The sequence below is a fragment of the Aspergillus piperis genome (genome assembly GCF_003184755.1).
Source record: "Aspergillus piperis CBS 112811 unplaced genomic scaffold BO85scaffold_29, whole genome shotgun sequence".
Taxonomy (NCBI): domain Eukaryota; kingdom Fungi; phylum Ascomycota; class Eurotiomycetes; order Eurotiales; family Aspergillaceae; genus Aspergillus; species Aspergillus piperis.
This window is the reverse complement of record NW_020291619.1, coordinates 167,286-193,888: the sequence shown is the minus strand read 5'-3', so window position 1 is coordinate 193,888 and position 26,603 is coordinate 167,286. Positions and strand designations below refer to the sequence as shown.

At 47.4% G+C, this 26,603-nt stretch overlaps 5 protein-coding genes and 1 non-coding gene across 6 annotated transcripts; 4 read left to right on the top strand and 2 right to left on the bottom strand.

Annotated features, from left to right (window-relative positions):
- The first annotated feature begins 797 nt into the window (after positions 1 to 797).
- On the top strand, positions 798 to 869 carry BO85DRAFT_t272. Its single transcript has one exon. It is a non-coding gene; the product is annotated as a tRNA-Ala (tRNA).
- A 1,357-nt stretch (positions 870 to 2,226) lies between these two features.
- BO85DRAFT_505968 (uncharacterized protein) lies at positions 2,227 to 3,625 on the bottom strand (the record flags this gene model as incomplete). The annotated part of the gene is made up of 2 exons (XM_025664359.1): positions 2,227 to 3,407; positions 3,469 to 3,625. The coding sequence occupies 2 exons, from the start codon at positions 3,623 to 3,625 to the stop codon at positions 2,227 to 2,229; spliced, it is 1,338 nt and encodes a 445-aa protein (XP_025510620.1).
- Positions 3,626 to 4,226: 601 nt separating this feature from the next.
- Positions 4,227 to 6,856, bottom strand: BO85DRAFT_481697 (Zn(II)2Cys6 transcription factor). Its single transcript, XM_025663070.1, has 6 exons — positions 6,676 to 6,856; positions 6,582 to 6,613; positions 6,204 to 6,509; positions 6,063 to 6,151; positions 5,405 to 6,009; positions 4,227 to 5,357 (listed from the first exon to the last, which is right to left on the bottom strand). Exons 1-6 carry the CDS (start codon positions 6,756 to 6,758, stop codon positions 4,295 to 4,297), a joined length of 2,178 nt encoding a protein of 725 aa, XP_025510619.1. The 5' UTR covers positions 6,759 to 6,856; the 3' UTR covers positions 4,227 to 4,294.
- Positions 6,857 to 7,467: 611 nt separating this feature from the next.
- On the top strand, positions 7,468 to 14,512 carry BO85DRAFT_383404 (proline racemase; the record flags this gene model as incomplete). The annotated part of the gene is made up of 2 exons (XM_025656518.1): positions 7,468 to 8,469; positions 12,605 to 14,512. Coding segments are annotated over 2 exons (2,910 nt in total), but the record flags the coding sequence as incomplete, so codon positions are not given.
- A 55-nt stretch (positions 14,513 to 14,567) lies between these two features.
- BO85DRAFT_383310 (non-ribosomal peptide synthetase) lies at positions 14,568 to 16,013 on the top strand (the record flags this gene model as incomplete). The annotated part of the gene is made up of 1 exon (XM_025656514.1): positions 14,568 to 16,013. A coding segment is annotated over one exon (1,446 nt), but the record flags the coding sequence as incomplete, so codon positions are not given.
- Positions 16,014 to 20,254: 4,241 nt separating this feature from the next.
- On the top strand, positions 20,255 to 23,639 carry BO85DRAFT_431086 (acetyl-CoA synthetase-like protein; the record flags this gene model as incomplete). The annotated part of the gene is made up of 3 exons (XM_025658319.1): positions 20,255 to 21,484; positions 21,551 to 22,312; positions 22,482 to 23,639. The coding sequence occupies 3 exons, from the start codon at positions 20,255 to 20,257 to the stop codon at positions 23,637 to 23,639; spliced, it is 3,150 nt and encodes a 1,049-aa protein (XP_025510616.1).
- Between the last annotated feature and the right edge of the window lie 2,964 nt (positions 23,640 to 26,603).

Genomic DNA, 26,603 nt, shown 5'->3' with positions numbered 1-26,603 from the left:
AGAGTATGACCATCTTCCGATCTATGGAGGTTGGATGGTATGGCTTCAGATGGATATGAAAGACGAAACAGTGGGACAAAAGCTCCCTTTTATATAGGGGTTGCAAAGACATTGGGCCAGATGAATTTCACGCCGTCTGCCTATAGTGACGCTCCATACGTTAATTTCACATTCATGGTTCCTATCACTTCGGCTTTCAGGGTGCAAAGGTGAAGTTCTGTATTCCGAATTCACACATTGAGTCGATCACCATCAATATCTTGCTGAAGATCATGCTGAGCGAACTTGTAAATCGCGGGTGGTTACTTGTTCAATTAACGGATATATATTTACTACTTAAGTAGTGAAGTGAGCCAAGCACTTAACATTAGTAAATTTTCATAAAATGAATTAATCACTATTCTATAAAGCGATAAGAAGACCAGACTCATGCATAGACGTATACACGTAATACCTAGATAGTTATGTGGTTGTTTCTAGGGGTTTCCCGATGTTGAGTAGGCAGGATCCGTGGGCATCTTAGGAAGACGGAATCTTCCGACGGGCAGTACATTTACATCAATGTGCAAATTTCAGAGATCTATGTAATCTAATTAGTCTTGACTAGAAACATCATTAGATTAGGAAGTTGCAATGCCGTTTGTATTCTTGCTAGTAATACGACATCGGGGCATTGTTAATTGGGCTTCATCGAGCTGGTAGCCATGAAAATAAGCGCGGGGAGTTAATTAACAAAGAAGGTAAGAGTTACTTGAGTGAGTCATATAGCAGAGTCTAAAGCATCTTATCATAAAATTGGGCTTGTGGTTTAGGGGTATGACGCTCCATTCGCATTGGAGAGGTCCCGGGTTCGATTCCCGGCGAGTCCATTTTTTGGTTTTGTGGTCCCTTTGCTACGCCACCGCGACGGATATTCTGGGTACAGTTACCCGCATTGGGGATCCACTTAATCGACACACTATCTGACTTAGCTACCCATTACGCCGGACTCTTATGCTGCAGTTTGGATTCTTAATTTTAGTTCTCGGCATTTGTCATGATGTTTTGATGACAATGAACACCAACTTCGTTATCCACCAAATACCCTTTGAAGACACCTTAAAGATCGAAGATCTTTGCAAGGGATCCCATTTTTACATATCTCTGCCCGAAATAATATGCTATCCCTGTCTTCGTGGAAGGGGGCTAGCAGTCAGAGTCTTGATTAGTGTAATCAAAATAAAGACCGAATCCCTTATCTGCCTACTCAGCATACTTGGCAATTTCGGTGACCACGTCTCGTCTTTGGTATACTCTTCTATGAAAGGTTTCAAGTCGTGATGCAAACGACATATGAGCTAGTCTGCGCATTGTTCCGTGTTAGTGCCGACCAACCTTCTCTATAAGGTGATTGCCTTTGGGACCCACTAGTCCTTTTATTTGCCGTTCGATGTATAAGTATTCAGATTGGCGCATTGAGATACTGAATGGCTTATGCTATGCTTGTGTCTCTGACTAGATTCCCAGATCATTTTTCGTCGGTAAGTCTTGCGCATATGGGATTTTGCCCCTGGGCAAATTGTTCAAGGAGCAATAACTGGTTGGCCTCTAGGTAGGTCCTAATATAAGTTATATTACCATATAACTTATCTACCCACAACCACAGTCCGAAAGAGTAGATATTGCCTGTATATATATATATTGAATGATACTATCAGCTTGACGTACCTTTATGTACATTAATGAGTACTACTTCGAATATGTATTGTTGAATCGCTCTAGAGGAGCTTTATAGTGGAACTTTGCGAGGTCATGGTGGTAGGCAAGGATAATTGGAGAAGTTAGAGAGAAAGAGGAAGAAGGGAGGGAGAAGACGAGGTTTATAGAGACAAGAGTAGACGGCGTGAATATAGCAGAAAGCATTTCTTTCCTCGGCAAATTATGAAGCATCTCGGAACTCATGTGGGAAACTCTCTACAATGAGTTTATTACGGCCCCATGGGTGAATCCTGGATTATGACTGCTCCAACGAGGTCGGTAGTGAAATTAACTCCCATGCCTCATTAGCATTGTAAAAATACGCGCATCGGGCATTTCATCAAGAATATGGAGTAGTGAAGAGTCTATATTTATGAAAGGGTTTGGTGGGACAATTTATAATCCACCTGAAGCAGAAGAATATATCCTTTTGGTATACTTGGTAGGTTCATTTCATTGGAAAACTAATACTTGGTCTCGCGTCTGCTGTCAGGAAGTCACCAGATGGTGGTAAACCCCGGTATGTTGTCCCTTTCTCAAGGACACAACATCGCTGGAGCGAGATAATTCATGGCCATGATATGGTGGTGGCTCGGCACCCCAATCAGATAAACATAGTTCATCTAGTGTATTCCGAAGCGGTATCTTCTCCATATACGTCTCATAAGACGCCGCAATGTTAACTGGTAATGTAGCTTCCAACGATCGACGACGTCCATTCGAATCGGGCGTAGAATACGACATACGCATGTCGAGAAGATAGGCTCGTGAGAGAAGACATGTAGAAAATGGTATGAGATGTCCATTCCGAGGCATGCGTATAGGGAGATGGATGGATGTTGTGTAGTATAGCTTGTCGCCGCTCTGATGTTCGGTAACACAGTCCCCTGGGGCTGGCTCATGCCTGACCCATTGCGTATATGAGATATCCTCTGATCGCATCGCGATAGTCTCGACATGTGCTTGTCGGTATTGCGCCTCATGACGCTTGAGCCGTTTGACACTCGGCCTTGTCGCCAAGAATGTTGAAGCCTTGAGCGTGCAATGCAGGTTTCGTAGTCGAGGAGCCTTCGCTTCTCCCGTTGCTTCGAAGCGAAGTGGTATGGTAAGATATGCGTCGAAGGAGCCATTCGAGGAATCCCCAAGACAGCGCCCCTGCGTCAGCTGTGCGGAAGACCCTTCCACAGATAATCTGCACGGAGAAAGCGATGCTTTGCTCTTCACGTCCTGCTTCGGGTTGTGTTGTAATGATATGAAGGTCTGCAGGCTTCGCGGGAGGTGGTTCGACTGATGCGCAGGGACGAACCGTAGATCTCTTGTAGATGTAGTTGTTCTTTCGTTATTACCATCGTTCTCTATATGGTAGAAAACCGTAGCACGAATAGAGTACGCAATCCGACACAGTTCCTGAGACAAGTTGGCGAATCGCAGTGTTGGTGGAAGCTTAGCATGCCGATAATCGACACATCCATTGCTCTTTTCGTGCATGCAAGATCCGAGGGGCAATTCCTCGGGAATGACGAAGCAGAATGGATAACTGTTAGTTCTTTCTGGGACATGAATAGGCGAGTTAGGAGTTTCAATGGGTTGTTGAAGCTTCAGGAATGTGTGGCAGGCTGTAGGTTCACGGAGTTCGGTAATTGGCCGCGGTAGAGCTACTCGGGATGAACCTAGCACATATTTAGATTAGATGATTTGGGCAAATAGCAGAGGATTAGATGAGCTGCTTACCTTCGAATGTAATTTGAATATTGTTAACATTCGTGTCATTGGGTGCAGTCACCGTCACTGTGCCTTCGATCCGGTCCCATGTTGTGTAACTTGGTTTAGGATCTTTTATTGTGATTTTGATTATGGGAGCATGAGATTTTGCTGAAAGCCAGTTCATGATTGAATGCAATGGCAAGTCCCAAGGCTATGCAAAAATTTCAATTGAATTTTAGCAGATTTTAGTTTCCCCGGACTGCTTGCACTTATACCCCCAAGCGATGACTCTCCATTCTTCGGAACCTCATGCCGGACTTGCTGGGTCCCGGAATCGGGGTCTTTCCCGGGCAGGTGTGTTCGGTTGCCAATCCCGAAGATGGGAGCTTCTTTTGCCCCATGTCCCTAGTTACCGAAGGAATTTATTTCACTTCAAGATTAAGCTAGGGCCTAGCTAATTTTCTAGTGCAAGAATTTCAGGTGTCTTTTTCCGGTCTTCGCTCGTGGCCACTTACAATACGAGCAATGCAGATGTTGACTAAAGTTGGTCAATTACTAGGAATCTCGAGATGGCATACTCGGGTACCGGTACCCGGGACAGGATTGGATTCCCACTACTGCATTTGAAGAACCGGGTAGACAGGTCCATCACCTCTCTATGGGCCGAAAATTCCGCTGGGACAGGATATCCAGCGAGTAACGTGTTTTTTCAAACCATTGTGGGTCCAGAACAATTGATGGCTACTGAAAGGTGCTACTTTCCGACGTCCGCGGTGACATCATCTAAACCATTGAAAAGTTTGTCTTTTGTAATAGTAACATCGTAATATACAGCTTGGAACTAGATCCACCTTCATTGAGGCCTATCAAACTCCAATTCGGCGTCCACATTTCCAGGAAACGAGAGGAATGCATCCGGCACAGGCCATATGCTAGGCGGCGCTGCAGTATCCTCGGAGCCTGGAATCGCGGCAAAGGCATCAAGTTCCTGGGGAAACGAGGAGAAGAATCCGTCAAATGAAGGAATACTGCCTGGATTGTTGGGCGAATCAACACCTGCTGGAGGTGAAAAAGCTTCCGAGTTCAAAGGACCTAGGCGCCAGAGCTTGGCCCATTTCTGGAATTGGTCATAGCCTGTCTCAGACGAATTTCCTAGGGAAGATCGTTCGCCGAGACCAAGCTGCTGCCGAGCACGCTCAAGCGCTTCGATTACTGCAATCTCCGACCGAGCTGACTCCAACCCTACACAGATCTGGCGGATCAGGCCCATTCCTCGCGTTAGGGCGCCACCTATCGGTTCTGATGACCCGCTGAGGAGCTGCGCAATCAAGGCCAGCAAAGCGGTGCGGCACGAACTGAACTCTGTGTATGACACGCGTGCGAGTCCGACCGAGTCATGCAGCAGCTGACAAAGGTCAATGATTCTTATGGCTGCTCGTGTGCAGTTTCGCGAGAACGTCTCGATTAACTCGGCACGACCACCCTCTTTTTGTGATCCATATCCACCGCTATCCGCGATCTCATTCTGTAGAAAGATAAAAGGCCGGCCCATATAAATTAGTGCGGTAGCGTAGTTTAGCTCAAGGTGCACATTGGACCGAAATAAGGGCCCGGCTGGATCAAGGTCGCGGCAGTGCAATGTTTTCGGGAGCGAGTCCCACCACCTGCTCAAGTCCATCCTCAGGTTGCATAGTTGGTGCAGATAGGCATCTTGATGACTACGCGGACATCGTCGCAGTCGTAAGATAATCTGGGCCACTTTCCCAAGCTTCTTTGTCAAGTGGATGGCCGCCGTGACATTCGGTAAATTCGAGATACCGCTGGGTTGGCGCAGCTCAACCAGGTCAGCAGGCATGTCGGCGTCTGTTTCAGAGGGAGACACGGATACAGGACGGCCATGGAGGATGCTGATACGGCTGTGCGACTGTAAGCCCGGTTCACACGACGTAGACTAGTGCCTCACCTTTCAAGGGAATACGCTGTCCACCACAAACGGTTCCGCCATTCCACTATCACTGGTGAAACCGACGGCGCAATATGCTTCCGGTGCATTCCATTCTGGATGGCCATTTTGATGGCCAGGCCGTAGTACGTGTAGGCCAATCCTGCGGTATCAATCGGCAACGTATACACACCCAGTAATAGAAAGGCCTGCACAGTCTCAAGCGAGGCGGTGGTGATGAGATCAGGGATCAAACGACACGAGAACCGATATAGATCCATCCCAATGCGATCGTCAGGAATGTCTTCCGAAAACGGAGGCTTCTCCGTCGAAGAAGTCTGCATGTATGCAAATTGAGTGCCAATCGCAAACGTCATTAACAGTGTACAAATCCAACCCGCATCGTCGATCACAAGCGGCCTGTCGACAGAATAATAGTAGTCCATCTTCTCCCGAAAGACTGACTCGGGGAAATAGAAATAGTTTGTCTGTGCATACTCGAGGAAGGTATTAGTAAGGAATTCGGCAACAGGACGAGGTGGTAAGTATTCTATGGCGGAGGCGACACACGAACTGGCCGACTGCAGGCCAGTAGCGCGAAAGAATCCATCCGAGGGATTTAGGCCCTGAACGATCCGTCAGCGGTGCCATGGGTGAATGCAGTTTGAGGAGCGCATGCATCTTTCTGTCCTTTAGGAGTACCCAAGCTCTGTAGACGTCGGCGGATCATTTTGGAGAAATTCCAGTGCGACAATTCCCCTGAATAGTCTGATGCGAGGCCAGTTAACGGCTGCCCTTATGAACAGTGTCTTGGACATACGCATGGTGTTCGTTGACAATGGCTCCAACGAATAGCTCTCCGGTGCCTGGTCTTCATTCTCCACTCCTCGCGTCTCTGGAGGAGTCCCGCGATACCGTCCGCTTTCCAGCAAGTCCGCGGTCTCCTCTAGCCGAGCGGGATCAAGCGAGATGTCCTCGCCTAGGAAGTGACGTATAATGCGCTCCATTTGGAACTCACGCTGCGACGGTACTGCGGACATACCTGTCGGTTTTGGTCGAGTATCTTCGAAGTGGCAGGTGCGGTTGTATTGTTGGCAGCGTGCGCAGGGCGGACCGCCACCATGGCCTAGAGCTCCGAGGCCTGATCAGTCGACGGACGAGGAATGGCAAGTGCAAGAGGTTATGACGGTGAAAGTACATTTTTCCTTGTGTTGGCGACAAGGCAGGCATCTGATAGTTCAATTAAGAGTCAATGACTGTTTTTGTGACTAGATTGCGACGAGGAAGCATACGCGCGCGCGGCTCTCTTGCGGAGCGCATCAGGAACTCGTGGTCGTCTCTGACGACCAGGCCGACCGGGGGGTGGGGAATTCATTGTAGGGGTAGTATGGGACACTGCCCATGATTCCTGAGCTAAAAATTGCGAGTCATTCAATGAAAGGAGACAAAAGAAGCTCCGTGAAGGAAGGTAAGAAAGCGATGACGGAGATAATTAGCGGAAGGTGGGGGGTGGATGGATCCCTGGCAGAAAGCTTGCGGCGGTCAAGTCACATGGCCGAAGCTTCTGGGAACAAACAAGGGTTATCTACTGTGGCTAGCACTTCACATGTCTTCTACGGCATAGTATGCATACACCCACGGCGTGGCGGGAATAGTGCGGATGTGCGCTAGAGAATGACGCGAGACTGGGGAAGAGAGAGAGAGAGAGTGAAGTGTTATCTCCGACAATCGTACAATTTACAATGTTGTTTGGTCGTTGGTCTGTTAAGTCCATATCGAACCACTGCGGAACTGACTCCCCATTTTGGAGAGGCGATATCAGCTCCCTCCCTTTTGCTCCACTTTTCCAGCTTCGCGGAACAGACTGCTCGATAGGGAATTTAGATAGTCTCATGGGGTAACTGATCATTTGGGAGCCCCGATTAGGCAGTAGGAGTTGGTGTCGTAGGTAATGTTAGTTAGAAGAATCCTTTTCCATATCTTGGATTTAAATTTCAACCATCTCCCCTTGGACAGTTTGAGACGGGCAAAGGAAATTTGATTCAACACTCTTCGTCTTGTTTTGACCATTGATCTTCGCAAGGCATGCCAAAAGAACAATCAATGTGGTTGGTGTTCATGCCGCCGGGGAAGTTGGCGATGTTATTGTCGGCGGCGTTTTGGATGTCCCGGGAAAAACCATGTTTGACAAAATGATGTACTTCTGGAAGAACGCAGACGATATCCGACAGATAATGTTGAATGAGCCGCGCGGTCGTCCCTCCAAAAATGCGAACCTCATCCTTCCTCCCTGTGACCCTCGGGCCGATGCAGGCTTTATCATTATGGAAAGCGAGGAGTATCCTCCGATGTCCGGTTCGAACACAATTTGCACAACTACCGTTTTGCTGGAAACAGGCATGGTCAAAATGCAAGAACCAATCACAACACTCAACTTAGATACCGCAGCTGGCCTTGTCACCGTCAGTGCTGAATGCGAATCCGGGAAATGCAAGACAGTCGCTTTTGACAACGTTCCTGCATTTGTGTTCCATCTTGATTTAGAAGTTGACGTCCCTGGGATTGGCAAGGTTCTGTGTGATATCGTCTGGGGTGGAATGATGTATGCAATTCTTGACATCAGTCAAGTTGGTCTGACCATCGATTCAAGCGACGGAGAGCGAATTGTCGAATATGGCGAACGAGTTAAACGTGCCGTACAACGAACGGTCCACCCTATTCATCCAGAAAATCCGGGAATCAACGGCGTGACCAATTTGGTTTTTACAGAGCCACTACAGAGTGAAACCTCCGGAAAGTCTGCACGCAATGCTACTGTCGTGTCGCCCGGACGCCTTGATCGAAGTCCCTGTGGAACTGGTACATGCGCTCGGATGGCTCAGCTATATGCCCGAGATGAGCTTCTAGTCGGCGAGTCTTTCCGTCATATCAGCCCTATTGATATTGAATTCATGGGCACAATTCGGGGAACAACCAAGGTCGGAGAGTATAACGCGATTCTCCCTACTGTTAAAGGAAGTGCCTGGATTACGAGTTATCAACAAGTCGTTCTAGATCCTAGCGACCCATTCCCCGAGGGATTTCGAGTTGGTGATTCGTGGCACGTGTCGAAATAGATTTACATAATTCTTGTGAGAAATGTAATATCTATCGAGCCCTTGGGGCACTTCTTGTAATATCTATCGAGCCCTTGGGGCACTTCTTATCAATAGTTTTCTTATTTCGCGTAGATTACATATCATTCATTCGTAGCCTGTGGATTCGAGATGGTATTCTGTTTTTGCTGAGGCAAATGTAGAGGGTATTTGGAGTTGGGACAGCGTAAAAACGCTGCTGCGATATCAGCTCAGTCGCCCCATGCAGCCAAGCTAATCTCGACAATTACCCACTTCTTAGTCTGATTAACCATAAGGGCTTAAACAGTCTAGCTTGTCAAAGCTGCCTTATCAATAGATACACTGGTACATACTACTTCGCCTTTTTCTCTGGTTCGCCTAAATCTTTCAAGATTTCCCATGCGATTCATATGTTGATCGTATTTCAAGAGAAGTTCATTCAACGCACAGCATATGCTTGGCTATATTGAATACCAATATATACTACAGATGACACTTTTTGTTCACATTAGGCAGGAAGCGTCACAAAGAACTTGAACCAATGTCATTGTCGACTCGGAGTAATACGGATGTGCGGACTTGAAATGTGAACGGATAGCACTTACTAGTGTAACAGGATAGGATGCCCAAGGCAGCACGGTTAGTACATGCAGGCTGAATAGAGTAGAGAATAAGAGTAAACAATATTCTAACTAGGATTATCTGCTAGTACTCTCTTGAATAGACTGTAACTTGTGTAACTAATCTCTATGTAATACTAAGAATGCTATCTAAATAAATATATATAAGCTTTCTTCTAAGTTAGGCTAACTTCCTTAGAAAGTCCCTATACTGGTGGGCAGGCTGATACTCCCCACTACACTAGTAAGCAAAATATCAATAATTTAACTCCCGGTTGACCTGCGCACCCCACCAGAGAATAGAATTTCAAGATCGATTATTTCCATCATCACCCATAAAATTTTCTATTACTAACGATTCTTACATTTATTGATTTTATGCCCAACTACCCCCACCCACTACATGTAGGAGGTGCCCTTGTACGTGGTGGATCTGCCTGATTAGGCAATTCGTCCTGTGCATGCGATACTACTCCACCAGCTTCTTCCTCCTGATTTAGCTGCTCAGCTAGTAGTAGACCTTCTTCAACCGATGGACCACCCTGATGGGGTATCTGCCAATACAACCAATTACATTTCTAGCGCTTCTTCTCATTCACTGCACGTAGATTCACATTATCTTAAACAAGTAATGCAGTGTTATGTAAGGCAAGATATTAACCTTGATAATCTGATCTAGTAAGATCTTTGATGGTGTTGGAGGACTATTTGACCGTTGCTTTAGTAACTGTTTAAGCAAGGATACTTGCTTTTGTAATTGGATCACTGTCCTAGGTGCTTTTGGTGTGAATTGACTAGATCTGCTGCTTGGTCGGCTGCTTGATGGTGTAGGGCTTCGTAGAGAGATATTCAGTCTTGAAAGAACTCTTTCTGCATCGATTGGTGGTACTAGACTAGTAGCAACAAAGCTATTTTGAATGTTATCTAGCCAAAAAGCTTCTAATCGCGCACGCTGGTAGTCTTCTAGGAAACCAAGTTTGTCGATATGATTATATCCCACATGGGCAAGATCACTTATAAAGCGACCGTACGCGCGCTTAAGCACTGCAAAACATCCAACATTAAGAGGTTGTAGAATATGCGATGAATGGGCAGGCATACAAAGGGATATAACATTGCTTTCTGCACAGATTCGGTCAAATTGAGATGTAAGATGGCTACCATGGCCATCAAGAATCAATAGACGATATCTACCACGCTTGCGGCTATTGGTATATGGTGTAAAGATCTTCTGTAACCATCGTAGACCAATCGCATCAGTAGTCTAACCGTTAGCAGAGACCTCAAATTGCTAATCTTTTTGTATATTATTGAACCAACTACTTATATCGACTTTGCCATGAAAGATTATGCATGGATGGATCCCTGGCAGAAGGCGTGCAGCGGCCAAGTCACATGGCCGAAGCTTCCGGGAACAATCAGGGAAGTTATCTATTGTGACTAGAACTCTTTACCATCATTTTCATGCTAGAAACAATTATGCTGAAATTCACATGTTATTCCTGGAAAAATTACATTCTCTGAAAGGCGGAATCATGTTCCAGGCATAATATGGAATAGTTTACAGGCATATAATTAAACTGTCCAGCTCAGCATGAGATCTATACTATTCTCACTGATAATATACTGCATATAGATCCTGCTTTCTTGAAAGTAAGTACATACGACCACAGGGTGTGGAAAATAGGGCTTCCCGTCCGCTCAGCCGTACTCAAGCCACAATTAAACACGGCCGACTGGAAAGTGAGCCTGTTATACATTACTGCTTTATAGATAAGCAATGCTAAGTCATAGGGTAAGTATAGATGATTTAGATAATATTATTAATAATATAGATAAGCAGAGTAAGCAAGTAGATAAATAAATAAATAAATAGATATACAAGCCAGCCTATAACAATTCTATTGAAGTTAAATAAAGTACTTCCTCTGTCTCCCCATATTTTTTCTCCTTTAACCTTATCTTTCTTAAGAAACGTCTTTCAAAATAATCTTATACAAAGAACAACCATGTTACGTGATAAAGATCCTGCCTTTACTAAAGAGTGGAAGCAGAATAGGATTATTAAGCTCTGTAAACTCAGAGAATTACATGATTTTACTACAGAGTACCAACAAGATGTGAAAAAGAAAGAGAACAAAATATGTCATAAAAAGAGAGCTCCAGCTAGTCGATATATCTCCAAAAAAGATCACCTTGCAAGCGCGTGATCACTGGAGCGAAACCTTCTACTACTCCCAGATATTGGCCGCGTCGCCGTGGTGCGACCTTCACCTGGCCCATTGAGTGAACATTTAGTGGCTTTTTACATTCCTTACGGGGTCCAGTATTCAATAGATTCGATGAAAGTCGAATTGTGCAAGCCAGACCAGGTCTTGCAGATGCAGACCCTCCACCGGAAGTTTCAAGATCATCTGGAAGCCGAGAGCGATGAACGTGTCCAAATTTATTTCGTTCCTGTTCAAGGGATTCCACTGTTGTCCAACGGCAAGATAAATCGCAAGCTACTCCAAGGCTGGCTGGAAGACAATGATGAGGAAGTATATCAACGTGTATATGCTCTCAACGGGACGTCGCAGCCGCAGACAATTGAGCCTGCTGATCAAACCGAGGCAGCCGTGGCCCAGATATGGAGTGAGGTTCTCAGTATTCCTAAGGACAGGATAGGTCGAGATGTTCCTTTTTACAATCTTGGTGGAGACTCAATTTCCGCCATACAAACAGCTTCTCGAGCCCGAAGGGTCAATATAAACTTGACCGCTCAACATATTCTGCAGTTTCGCACGGTGGCCCGTATTGCGCCTGTTGTTGCCCGTAGGGAGAAGGCAGCGGTGAAGACTGCCCACGATGCGGATAATGAAATTCTCGAATTTGATACATCCCCAATTCAGACCCTTTATTTTGATGCTGATCCAGACGGTAGTGCATGTTATTATCAAAGTATCTACCTAGCGCTAAGACGGCCAGTAGCTTCAGAGATCATATCACCAGCACTTAGAAGCTTGATTCAGCGACATTCCATGCTCCGTTCCCGATTCCAGTGCATAGAGGGGGCCTGGGTCCAGTCAATCTCAGACGACGTCCAAGCATCCTTCTCTCTCGCCACCGTTCACAATCCTTCAGACGACCATATGCGAGACAATATTGCCGAGCGCTTGAAAACGATCAATATCAGTAGCGGGCCCCTGGTCACCGCTCTACTATTTGACGATCTTCCTGACAGGCGACAGCGCTTCTTCCTCGCTGCACACCACCTTGTGATAGACCATGTCTCTTGGCGCGTTATTCTGGGAGAGCTGGAGGAAGCCATTTCTGGTCATATCACTATAGGGCCTGAGCCATTTCCCTACCCGAAGTGGTCGCAATCTTTGCGTCGCTTCAGTATGGAGAATTTCCGCAACACCAGGATGACTCTTCCCTTTGATGTTCCACCTATTGATCTTTCATTCTGGGGTGTCACCGGAGACTCAAATTCGCACGGTCAGATCCAACAGCAAGGCTTCACTCTCGACGAGGCGATGACGGAATGCCTCCTTACGCGGTCGCAGGACCTCCTTCGCAGTGAGCCGATTGAAGTCATGCTGGGAGCTGCCCTGCATGCATTTGTCCGTGTATTTCCAGACCGCGGTCTCCCAGCCATGTTCAACGAGAGCCATGGTCGTGATGCTCTAGGGGACCGATGCGACATATCACAAACGGTGGGCTGGTTCACCACAATGGCGCCTGTGGCTTCCAGTGTTGGTAATAGTGTCCTGGACACCGTTCGTCGGGTCAAGGACGCCCGCCACCAGCTGCTGCGAGGAGGTTGGCCTTACTTCGCCAGCCGGTATCTGACGCCCGAAGGCCAAGCAAGCTTCGGTGGCCATTTCCCAATGGAAATCATTCTTAACTACCTTGGTCGATACCACATCTTTGAACAGGGTGACGCCTTGTTCGCTCGTCTCCCGGCTCCCGACCTCCCCTGTCTCTATCCAGACTTGAAGCGATTCTCTCTGTTCGAAATTCTGGTCACCGTAGATATTGGGCAGTTAGAGGTCAAGTTCTTGTACCCTCGGGATATCAAGCACCAATCAAGGATCGAGGAATGGATCCAACAGTATCGGATCCTGCTCGAAGAGGCCTTCACCGGCACAGAACCGTTGCTGTCTCTAAACGACTTCCCACTTCTCAGTATGGGTTATAAAGACCTGGACCGCCTGGCTAAAGAAATTCTCCCCACGATCCGGGGCCCCGCAACTCTGACAAATCTTGAGGAGCTATATCCTTGTACCCCCATCCAATCCGGCCTTTTGGTCTCACAAGCCCGCAATCCTGCTTACTATGAATACGCCACCATCGCAGAAGTTTATCCTCCAGCTGCGGGCCAACTCGTGGACGCAAAAAGACTTGCCCGGGCCTGGCAAGAGCTTGTTAGGAGACATTCGATTCTGCGCACGGTCTTCGTTGAGAGTATCTCCCCGGACAGGCTATATGATCAGGCAGTCCTACGTGATTGGAATGGAGAAGTCATGTATCCCCAGGTTGACTCTCGTGATCCAACGGCTATTCTCGAGGATCTGCCGGGCATTGAATTCGCCCCTGGTCACTCTCTACACCGACTTGCTATATGTGTTGCAGAGAATGGAGCGGTGTTCGTTCGGCTTGACATGAACCATGCCATCAGTGATGGGGCGTCGACAAGTATTCTATTTCGTGACCTTGCCCTAGCCTACCATGGTAAACTCGTCGGCTCACCGTTATCTCAGTACCGCGACTTCGTTTCCTTTCTCCTTCAGGATGACAAGCAAAAGCACCTTGCCTATTGGGTCGATCGCTTGTCTGGGGCCGAACCCTGTCTTCTCCCTCTCTCTGTCCACTCTGAGGGCCCATCGAATGAAATCGAATTCACACGAGTTTCTCTACCACAGCCAGTTTCTCAACTACGAACCTTCTGTATCCGCAACGGGGTTACACTGTCCACTCTCTTGCAAGCTGCTTGGGCCATGGTTTTGCGCATATACTGCGACAGTGATCGTGTCTGCTTCGGTTACCTTGTGTCGGGAAGAGATGTCCCTATTGATGGTGTTGAGAATGTGATAGGACATTTCCTCAATATTCTCGTCTGTCAGCTTGCATTCGACTTGCATTCTTCTCCTGATACCACAATGCACTCGATTCAAAATCAGTTTGTTGAAGGTTTACCGCATCAATTTTGCCCACTGGCAGACATACTTCACAAGCTGAATCTTGGTGACCAGCGGCTTTTCAACACGGCATTTTCATTCCAGCGATCTTCTACGTCGAGTCGCACTGATCGGGACCCTCTCATAACTTTCCGTCGCCAGAGAGCTCGTGATCCTACGGAAGTAAGTCATGCTCACATTCCCATGATGGTCTTCTCTAATGCTATATAACCTCTCTTAGTTCGACGTCACGATAGATGTGGAAGAATCTGGTGATCGTTTGGATGTCGTTCTAGAGCATTGGGCACAAAGGATTTCTTCTAGTCTGGCTAGTCATCTTGCCGACACCTTCACTGCAGCTATCCTTGCTATCCTGGAATCGCCAAAACTGGACTTGCGCCTCATCGACCTAACTGGCCCAACGAGCCTGTCGCAAATTCACCGCTGGAATGCCAGACCTTACCCGATCAATGATGTATGCATCCACCATGCGTTCGAGGCGCAGGCGCGCCGATACCCGAACGCCGAAGCGGTGTGCTCTTTTGACGGGGCGCTGTCTTATGCGGAGCTGGACACTCTGGCTTCTAATCTAGCTGGCGAACTTATCGCACATGGCGTCACCCGTGGGGTACTAGTCCCGTTCATCTTGTCCAAGTCATATCGGGCTGTCGTCGGCATCCTTGCCATTCTGAAAGCTGGGGGTGCTGGGGTGCCTCTTGATTCTCGAGCTCCTCACCACAGGTTACAAACTATCGTATCGGATACGAAAGCCCGTGTGATCTTATGTTCATCTGAGTTTCAACATTCTGCATCCGCCATCGTATCTGCTGTGGTCGTGGTTGACGCTGTCTTGGCCGTTCGGGAACATCTGCGCAGTCACCAGCTGCAGGATCCTTCACGACCTTCAGATCCAGCATTTGTTATTTTCACATCAGGCTCCACAGGTACCCCGAAAGGATCTATTCTCGAGCATGGGTCTCTGAGTACATCTGCCCTTCCATTGCAACCCGTGTTGAACATGCACTCTGGGTCACGTGTCTTACACTTTGCTTCCTACACCTTTGATGTCAGTATCGAAGAGGTATGCTTTACACTCATGCATGGTGCCTGTATCTGTGTCGTCTCAGAAGCAGAGAGAATGGACGACTTAGGAAGTGCCATGAGACGGCTTGGGGTGACATGGGCAGAACTCACACCCACTGTGGCTGCGATGATCTCTCCCGGAGACGTGCCCTGTCTGCAAACCCTGGTGGTCGGTGGGGAGATCCCATCACAGTCCGTGATTACTTCGTGGGCTTTGAAAGTTCAACTCATCAATACATACGGCCCTTCCGAGTGCTCTGTCACCTGCACTGCAACCGATCCGTTGACTCCGAAAGCTCATGGAGCCCATGTCGGATTTCCTGTTGGTTGCCGCGCCTGGATTGTCAATCTACAGACTTCTAGCGGCCTGGTTCCTGTAGGCGCCGTCGGCGAGTTGGTCGTTGAGGGCCGAATAGTAGCTCGTGGCTACCTTAACAATCCAGCATTGAGCAAAGCAAGGTTTCTTTCATCGGCACCCTGGCTTCCTGACGATGCGGCTGGGCCTTCTTCATTGTACCTCACTGGAGATCTGGTTCGATATAGTGATGATGGATCTCTCACATTTGTGGGCCGCCGCGATGGGCAAGCCAAACTCCATGGCCAGCGCCTGGAAGGCCCTTGTTGCATTTTTGGCTCTGCGTATCGGTGATGCTCGTTCCGAGCATCAATATATTTTACCCGTAACAGACGCTATTCGGGACCTGCTGGGCGAGGTGAAAGCAGGACTCGCCCAAACACTTCCAAGCTACATGATTCCATCATTTTACATACCCCTTCCACATCTACCGCAAAACCTATCAGGCAAAACGGACCGCAAGGCATTAGCGTCGCTTGCAGTGGATTTCTCCGAAACTCAATGGTTGTCCTTCTCCTTGTCAGGGAGTTTCAAGCGCCCTCCTGCAACAGAGCCGCAACGGCAATTACAGCAATTGTGGTCTGATATTCGAGGTCTGAGCCTTTCGGCAATCGGGCAAGATGACCATTTTTTCCAAGTTGGTGGTGATTCGGTCTTCGCCATCCACCTGTCCGCCGCGGCTCGGAAACTCGGACTCTCACTTCCCGTTGGAAAAATATTCCAGTATCCTACATTGGCCAGCATGGCAGCCGTCTTACAACATAGCGGCAATGCATGCTCAAAACCCACTTTACCTGAGCATTCGCCTTATGAGCTTGTGGCCCTAGATGTCTCTCCAGACATACTCCGGTCTCAGATCGCACAGGCCCACCGACTTCACACAAAAATTCTAGATATTTATCCCTGCACCCCATTGCAAGAAGGCTTGTTCGCCCTGACCCTGCGGAGTCCTCGCAATTATGTATCCCGAAGGATCTATCTGCTACCCTCGTCACTGGACATTGGACGGTTCAAGGTCGCATGGCAACAAGTGGTGTCTAGAATCCATATCCTACGAACGCGCATATCTTTTGCGCTGTCGAATATGGCCTATCAGTTCATAGTTCCAGAAGAGCCCTCTTGGTCTTTCGCGGAGAGTCTGCCCAATTATCTGGCAGACGACGATGCTCGTCCATTTTCCGAAGGCAAGCCTCTGTCTCGATATGCTATTGTTCATGATAGAGAGAACGATTACTTTGTCTGGTCTATTCATCATGCCCTGTATGACGGTTGGTCCGATGCCTTGGTCTGGCAGCTGCTTACTTCGCTTTACCACCAACTGCCAGCACCTTTCAGCGTGGTCCCCTTTCACCACTTTGTCCAACATCTGTCTAGCCAGAACTCAGATGCAAGTGATGCATTTTGGACGTCTTACTTATCGGGGACTATCACCGCGCCGTTCCCTTCTTGCGCTTCTTCATTACCTTCGGAACAGCGACCGAGTGTCCAGACGCTGAACCTTTCCCTGACCGGACTGCCAACACGGCAAGCCAACCTCGCCACACCCTTGAAAGCCGCCTGGGCCCTTGTGGTTGCCCAATATACCAACTGTGCCGATGTGGTTTTTGGCGTGACCTTAAGCGGCCGCGATATTGATCTAGCCGGTATCGAAGCGGTCGCAGGGCCAACTATTGCAACTGTTCCGTTCCGAGTCGCAATTTCTAAAGAGATCTCTATATCCGAGTTCATTGCTAGATTGCAAAGTGACACGGTGAGCATGATCAACCACCAGCACGTTGGTCTGCAACACATTCGTGCACTCGGAGATGACGCACGATCTGCATGCGACTTCCAAAATCTACTGATAATTCGGCCTCGGCGCTGCAGACATTGGAAGATAGCTCACTAAATTTTATTGAAGTTCCTGAAGAACAACGCAATTTCACCGGCTACCCATTGGTTTTGGAGTGCACGCTGTCAAGTGAAATGGTCCTGCTGCAGGCAACCCATGACCTGAATGCTTTGTCGATCGAGCAGGCTCGCCGTATTCTGCAACAGATGAGCACAGTTTTGCATGGGCTTCTGACCATCCCGCCTGAGAAAGCCTTCGGGAAGCCTTAAGGTTCAACACTTACGACGAGGATTTGGTGACAAAGTGGAACAGTCAACCATTCGTCACAGTGGACCGCTGTGTCCACCATCTGATCCTCGAGCATCGACTCCTGACACCCACGAAGGAGGCTGTGCGGGCTTGGGACGCGTCCTTGACATTCCAGGAATTGGACGGACGCTCAAACAGACTGGCAATTTCTCTCATTCAATGTGGGGTCGTCCCAGGGAAGCCTGTTGGGTTTTCTCTTCCGAGATCTTCCTGGTCTGTTGTTGTACTGCTCGCAATTCTGAAAGCTGGCGGTGTATTCGTCTTCATTGATGCGAAGGACTCGGACGAACGCCTGGAACAGATCATTGGAGCAACAGGCATGAGCCTTGTGGTAACTCAAAACGATGCCTTTACAAGATTTACCAGCTTGGGGCTGTCGCCCTTGAGCCTGTCGACCGGTTTGACGATCGCTCCAGCCCCCGATTCGCAATCACCCCTTCCTGAACTCGCAGCTACAAGCCCAGCATACATAATCTTTACCTCTGGGAGTACTGGTATTCCAAACGGTGTTGTCGTATCTCATGCGGCTCTTTCCTCCAGTCTCACAGCTCATGGTGGCGCAATGGGGATCGCTACAGGCAGTCGAATGCTTCATTACTCATCGTATCGCTTTGATATATCCGTTATGGAAATTTTCACTACGCTTACGCTGGGTGGCTGTGTTTGCGTCCCAGGTGAGGATGATCGTATGGCCAAGCTGGAATCCGCCATGCAGACATTGCAAGTAAATATGGCTATTCTAACGCGGACGGTGGCTCGCCTGCTGAAGCCCGAAGAAGTGCCTGAGTTGAAGACGTTGTACCTCATTGGTGAAGCTCCTCATGCGCAGGACGTGGCCAAGTGGGCCAATCAGATCACTCTGATGAACACCTATGGTCCTGCTGAGGCTACTCTAATTGCCTCCGTGCATGCCGTATCTCCCGGTGATGACCCCAGGGACATCGGTTCTTCCTTGACAGGGGAGAACCTCTGGATCGCGGATGCGGATAATCATCATATCCTGGCACCCGTGGGGGCCATTGGTGAACTACTTATCGAGGGACCTATTCTCGCGGACGGCTACCTGGCTGATCCGCAGAAAACATCTAGCTCGTTCATCAGTGATCCCCAGTGGTGCCGCAGGATAAACCCCCATAAATTAGCTCACCGACGCTTTTACAAGACAGGCGATTTAGTCCGATACAACGACGCTGGCAGCATTCTCTATGTTGGTCGTAAAGATACTCAAATCAAGATTAATGGCCAACGCATTGAGCTTGGTGAGATCGAACACCGGATTCAGCGGGCATTGCCTATCCCATTCGATTTCGTCGTCGGTACCCTCTCTGCTGAAGAGCATCCAGACAAACAAGAAGTTGTTATATATTTCCGTCCCCTAGGGTCGGAACCTGACCAGGGGAGTACTACGAACGCAACCCCCCAGCTGCTCCAGCCAACCGATCATACCGCGCTGGTAGATGTGCGAAATTTACTGTTACAGCACATGGATCCTCACTTGGTCCCTACCTTGTTCTTTCCAGTCTCTTTCATTCCAATGAATAAAAATGGCAAGGTCGACCGCATGGTCTTGCACCGTCTTGCTGCAAGTGTCAGCTTGCCCGAGCGCGCGAAATTTACTGTGCGGCAGTACGCGAATCCAGAATTGCCAATGACGGTCGCCGAACGTGCCTTGCAGAAAGCCTGGAGTCGGGTTCTCGGCATTGCACACGACCAGATTAGTGCTAATGATAGCTTCATCCAGCTTGGAGGCAATTCTCTCACTGCCATCAGGCTTGTAGCGGCAGCCCGTGAAGCGCGCCTCGTCCTTGCTGTCCTTGCAAATCTGCCATCCCCAAGCCATCATCCACGAGCCTCTCAAAGCCTTCATAAAACCTTCGTTTTGCCCTTTGAATTGCCATCCAACATTACCCTTGCCACTATCATCCGGGCAGCATGGGCAATTCTTCTGTTGCTGTATCGTGGTACTGGGGATTCAGACGTGGTGTTTCCCGTGACACAATCAGGGAGAAATGCACCTGTCAATGGGATCACGAAAATTGTAGGCCCTACCATCACCACATTTCCATTGCGCGTGCGCTGGAAAGCAGATACCAAGATTTCACAGCTTCTGGGTGACCTGCAAGACGCTGTCTTGGACCTAATTCCGTATGAGCAAGCTGGCCTTCAACACATTCGCGAACTCGGCCACGACTGCCAGGTAGCATGCGACTCGGACAATCTGCTGGTCATTCACACTCAAAGTCCAGAGAGTGAAACACCTCTTCGATGGCGCAAGATGGAAGTTGGCTGCGAGACAAATTTCTTGTCCTATGCTCTCACCGTTGAATGTACGATGGATGACAGGGGTATCCATACCCGCGCCTCCTACGATCCGGGGGTTATCCCCTCCTATCAAATGAACCGAATTTTGCATCAGTTCGTGTTCCTCATTGACCAGCTTTGTCAAAGTGATCCTGACCGTCCAGTCGGTGATCTTGAAGCATTCAGCCCCAACGATCTCAGGGAGATTCGCGCGCTTCACCCCGAAAACATCCCCACTGTGGAGACCTCATTCCCGGCTATCTTCGCCGAGCAGGTTGCTTGGAGCCCCGAAGCACTTGCTGTTGATTCCCAACATGGTGTCAAGCTTACATATGCCGAGCTAGATAGACTAAGTGACGGGCTCGCCCGATATTTGATCTCTTTGGGTCTGATGCCTCAGGACGAAGTAGGGTGGTGCTCGGAGAAGACGCCGTGGACAGTTGTTGGTATAGTTGCCATCGCCAAAGCCGGAGGCATATTCATCTTTCTTGATCCTTCCCATCCTCCATCACGCCGAGCAGAGATATTGCAAACCGGTCAACCTCGCCTTATCCTAGCCATTTCGCCACACGACGGGCTCTTTCAGTATCCGGATGCGCAACCCGTGGACGCAGTGGTGCTGGTTGATGAAAGACTGCTCACAGAGCTACGGGACCAAAAACATGGAGCTCTCCCCGACAGTCTTCAGGCTGACTCTGGCTTATACAATCAATTTACATCTGGGAGCACCGGAACACCAAAGGGCTGCCTCGTTGAACACAGCAATTTCCTCAGCTCAGCCGCGATCTATACGCACCGAACCAACCTCACGCAACAAAGCCGTGTTTTCCAAGTGTCCTCTTATAATTTCGACAGCTCGATTCTGGAGATGCTTGCCTCTTTGACGGTTGGTGCGTGTGTCTGCGTTCCCCGTGAAGAGGCCCGCTCGGATGATGATCTACCTGGAACCATGAACGACCTTGCCGTCACCTGGGCTCTAATAACACCCTCCCTCGCAAGGACTCTGCTGGCTACAAGTGTGCCAAGCCTACAAGACCTCGTCCTGGCCGGCGAAGCGCTCTCCGAAGTTGATGTGAAGACGTGGGTTGCGTCAGTTCGTCTATATAATGGATATGGCCCCGCAGAGTGTGCTATTCTCACAACGGTGAACCGAATTGTTAACACTGATGTGGCGCCTAATGAGCTTGGGAAGCCACTCGCATCGGCAAATTGGATTGTCTGTCCTCAAGACCCCAACAAGCTTGCCCCTCTCGGGGCCGCCGGGGAACTTCTAATCGAAGGTTCTATCGTGGGCCGTGGGTACTTAAACGATTCGCACCGCACGGTAGCATCTTTCATCCGTCCTCCCCGGTGGCTAGAGCAGTACCATTCTACCGCAAGAAGCTCCTAGAAACATCGAGTATATTTAAACGGAGACCTAGTGAGATACACTCGAGATGGTAGCATATCATACGTCGGCCGGAAGGATTTGCAAGTCAAGATACGCGGGCAACGTGTCGAGCTCGGTGAGATTGAACATCGCTTGTGGACACATTCGCTAGTGAATAATGCTGTTGTCGTGTATCCCACTTCTGGCCGTTGCAGCCGGCAGCTGGTCGGGTTTCTGGCCTTAACCAGGGTGACATCCTTTGCGCAGAACCCGGACGACGTTACTTTGCTACCCAACCATGTTCTGCCAACAATAACTGAAGATGTGCGGATAATTGAAAACTCGCTTTCTAGCCAATTACCATCGTACATGATACCCACTGTTTGGGTTCCGCTCAGTTCTATACCACTACTCGTTTCGGGTAAGTCGAATCGTCGCATATTGCTGAACTGGCTGGCCGGGCTCGATGACCCAACCTTCACTACAATTGTGAACCTGGGCCAGAACGAGTCGACTGAAACTCGACCATGGAGTCAAACGGAGGAGACTCTTCGAACCATTTGGGGTAAGGTACTCAACCTTCCCTTCGAACGCATTCACTTGAATAGTTCGTTTCTCCGCCTCGGAGGTAATTCGATATCTGCAATGCAAGTGGCAGGCCTGGCGCGAAAGGCCAACATCGATTTCCCACTAACAGCGGTACTCGGATCTTCTTCGCTGAAGGAACTTGCAACGAGCGCGAGAGCAATTCCCAAAATATCCCGCGCTAAAGCACCCAGTCTAGTCGGGGTTCCCTTCGCCTTATCACCTATGCAACAGTTCTATGCACAAGTGGCCCTTGGAGAAGATGAACTTTCCCTCACGACAAACCGGCAGTTTCACTATAGCTTTCCCTTCCGGTTAACGTCACACACCACCGTTAGCCAGCTTGATGAAGCAATCCAGCGCATAGTTTAAGCGCCACCCAATGCTGCGAGCGCGATTTCAGCATCAGCAGCGGGGCAACGAGCGGCATTCGCAAATGATTACGAATGAGGTCTTTACTTCATACCGTTTACAAACGCACCAATCCTCAGCTCTCGAAGATACGTGCTCCGCCCTCGAGGCCAGTCGGGTGAGCCTTGATATCTACTCGGGCCCACTTCTCGCAGCAGACCTGGTAGAGACGGAGACGGACCAGGTCCTTTTCTTTACCATTCATCACTTAGTGACAGATATGGTATCATGGAACGTGATTTTGGGCGACCTGGAAGACTTCTTGTTACGTGGAGAATTCCGTTATGCGGAGGAGGAGTCCTATCCTTTTCAAGACTGGTGTAAATTGCAGGAGCAGCATGCTCAGATGTTGGATCCAGCATCCGTGCTTCCGTTTTCTGTTCCTCCCGCGGATTTTGATTACTGGCAGATGGAACATGAGACCAATCTCCTCCAAGATCTCGTGGGAGAAGAGATTGCACTTGACAAAGACCAGACAGCCAAATTGCTGGACACAAATGACCGTGTTGATGTACAAGACTTTATCATAGCTGCTCTATTACGCTCTTTTGTCATGGTCTTTGACGACCGGTGTCCACCAACGGTCTTCCGTTACGATCATGGCCGCAGACCTGAAGGGCAAGAGATTGACCTATCTCGAACTGTGGGATGGCTCACCACGGTGACCCCCGTAACAGTGCCAGTCAAAGCCCATGATAGCCTGTCAACTATTGTGCACAGAACCCACGCAGTTCGGTCTTCAATACCCGGCAGTGGCTGGCCGTACTTTATCTCGCGGTATCTTACAGAAGATGGTGCGGCTGCATTCCAGAGTCACAATAGGATTGAGGTGCTGTTGAACTACCTTGGTTCGGGCCTCCATGGGCAAGCGACAACGCCTGTCAAAACGCGACTGGAGCGTTCCCAGGCTTTCTCTGATTCGACCGAAGGTGGGCTCGGTGCTCGAGGCCAACCAGTTCGTCGGTTCGCCCTTTTTGGTGTACAAGTGCAGTTACTTGATTCGAGATTGATTATTCAATTTGAGTACAATCGCAGAATGAAACATCAGGACGGAATTTTGCGGTGGATTAGTGCCTTGCGCGGCCTGCTGGATGAGGATATATTGTTGGAATAAGTAGCACGACTTCATCTCTACTATCTAAAGCAAGTTCAATGAGTTCCAATGCATATCTTATGTAGTTTTCTTTATCTGCCTCCTGAACAGTACTTCCGCTCGGTCACCCTTGGTACCGATAGATACGGGGGATTGGAGAATTGGTTCGTGAAATACAATCGTGCAGCGGAAGTCACGTCTCCTACCCCGCAGGAACAGCCACACGGCATTTTTAGGGGCCAAATCATGCGCGTTGGACGCCATTCGGGTAGACGTTGGGCCCATGTCATCTATCCTCACCTGCAAGAACATCGTGAAACAAAACTAGGAGATTTCTGTTATCAAAGTTCTGTACTGACAGAAGAGCCATGTCCATTGAGGAAACAGGTTTACTTCTTGTGTTGCTTTGTGTCTTGGAAGATCTCCCACCAAAAGCATGCGCTGAAGATTACTGTGGTCGGGCAAAGAATAATCGTGCAGCGCTGTCAGCATGGGGAGGGAGGCCACGTCACCGCTGTTGGCATATGCAGGATATTCAATTGCACCTAATTGGTGTCCACGGCATGTAGGCGGAACAGAATGAGTTGAACAGTCTGGCGCCAAGAGAAACAAGTCGAAATACCTCAGCCATAAGAACGGAGGCCTTATCACAAACCCGTCCAAGCCATAGATTAGCCCGCTCTAGGATCTCGAGCTGTCATGGTCTTAAGAAGCCTGAGTAAATCGAGTGGTTCCATCAGAGACTCACTTATTTCAAACACAGAGTCGAGTTAATAGCTGGTACGATTTATACTCAACGTCTACACTTGATAATATAAATAGGTTGTGCCTATCATTGCATAGTTCGTAGATAATATTGAAAAGTAGATGGATATTGTGACTATCATTTTTACCCCACAATGGAGTACTCAAGCCCATATATCTATTATTCTTATGATTATCCTTACTTCACACTCACCAGAAGAAGAAATGTAGGGTTCTATGTTCCATACAAGAGCTGGAAAGAGGTCACGGGATGGCCACATGATGCCGTCATATCCCGCGTGGCGAACCTTTTCTATGAATAGCTCCCCACATTCATTTTCGAACGATCTCTCTTTTGAAGCAGCAGTCATTAATTACATTGATAATATCTCTTCTGCGCATGGTGAGGAAAAAGCTAGCCCCTGGAGCAACCGATTTGCCATGAAAAAATTACCCCGTCCTCATCCCCCAACATCCCAAACATGTTGATCTACAGTAATATTGCAACCAACAAGGAGCACCATGATCAGATCCAGACAGAGCTCACCACTATCGAGAACAGCCTGGAGTCTTTTTACTTATAAAAAAATTATCTGGCTGAGCTCTGCAGTAAGCTGATTAATATTAACTAATAATTAGCAAAGCTAGGTAAGATTATAAAAGTAAACCATAAATTTTATAAAAAATATTATAATAGTACAGTATACTATATATTTATCAGATAAAAAATAAATAGCAGGAGTTTAAGGTCAAGATTAACCAGAAGATATATAAATATTATAATACTCTAGCTAAAAAGGATTATATATAAATATAATAAAAAATACTGAAGATCTAGATTATAAATATAATTATTTAAGAAAAGGAATTTTACTAAATATATATTATCTGAAAGTAACTGTATACTGAGCTGAATACTATTTATAAATAAATTTTTAAAAAATGGATAAAGATTAAAGAAGTTTTCTAAAAAAAATATATAAGAAAAATAATAAGACAGATATAATAAAAATATAAATAATAATAAGAATAATAAAATAATCTCTGGTAAATAATATAGTATTTAACTTAAATATAACTAATAATCTAGGAGGTACTATTAAGTTTAATAAAGATATTATAATATTCTGAAAAAGATTTATAAGATTTTAAAAGTATTCTAGTTAATTAATAGTAGTAGAATTGTCTGTTCTAAATATAGTAGAAGATAAATTAAATATAGATATTAATTATTTAAGCTAGATAACTGGATTCTAGAAAATCCATATTATTAGTTTTAAATAATATTTAGTATAATTGGATTAGTAAGCTTATTTTTAATATCTTCTTATTTTATATAAGCTTTTTGAATATTATATAATAGTTTATTCTTGAAATAAAATATATAGAATAGATTCTAATAGTAATAGCTTAAATCAGATAGATAAAGTCCTGTAAAAATAATATATAAATTTAAGTAAAAAATATATAAATAATATTTAAGATTACATAGCAAGATCTCTGCTAGATTAAATATAAATTATTTATAAAAACTGCAGATCCTTCTCTACCTTATACCGAGCCCATGTCACCTAGAATCAGTGTTTAAGCAGGGAGCTGCTGTGCCTGGTTGAGGAAGTTCCCTCCTATAACAAGAGTACCTGTTCTTCAACGTAGAGGAAAGAGTAGAGATAAGAAATATTTGCCTTTAATCGTTATCAAGTACACGTACGGTCTCATTAGGGTTCCCTAACTTCAACGCTGTCGGAGATCTCTAGAAAAAAGATTTTCTTCAACGGACTGAATGTATCTTATGTTTCTTGAAGTAAGTGTCATAAAGGGTTTTCGATCATAGTAAAATAGGAGGACCCGCTTGCGCTAGACCTACTACTCTGTAGATTGATTGGATGCCATATATGGATGCATCGTTAAGTACATCGGTGCGCCCGATCATTGGTTAAGCATGTTATAAGGTGACAGGTCAACTTGACCAGCACCCACCGCACCACACTGTTCCTTCCGTGTGTTTTCATGTCCCTTTCGATAGAACTGCAGTTTTTCCTGGATAATCCCACGATCCATGTTCACTTCTCATGTTCTATCGTCTCCCATGTCAGTCCTGTTTTTCATCTAAGACCTAAACCGAAAATGCTGGCTATGATTTGACCTGGAGGTTTGGGGGCTGTGCTTGGTGTACATGTCCAATGCACCCGCGGGGTGAAAGAGTAGGGCGGAAAATATCCTGTCAAACTCAGGCAGCAA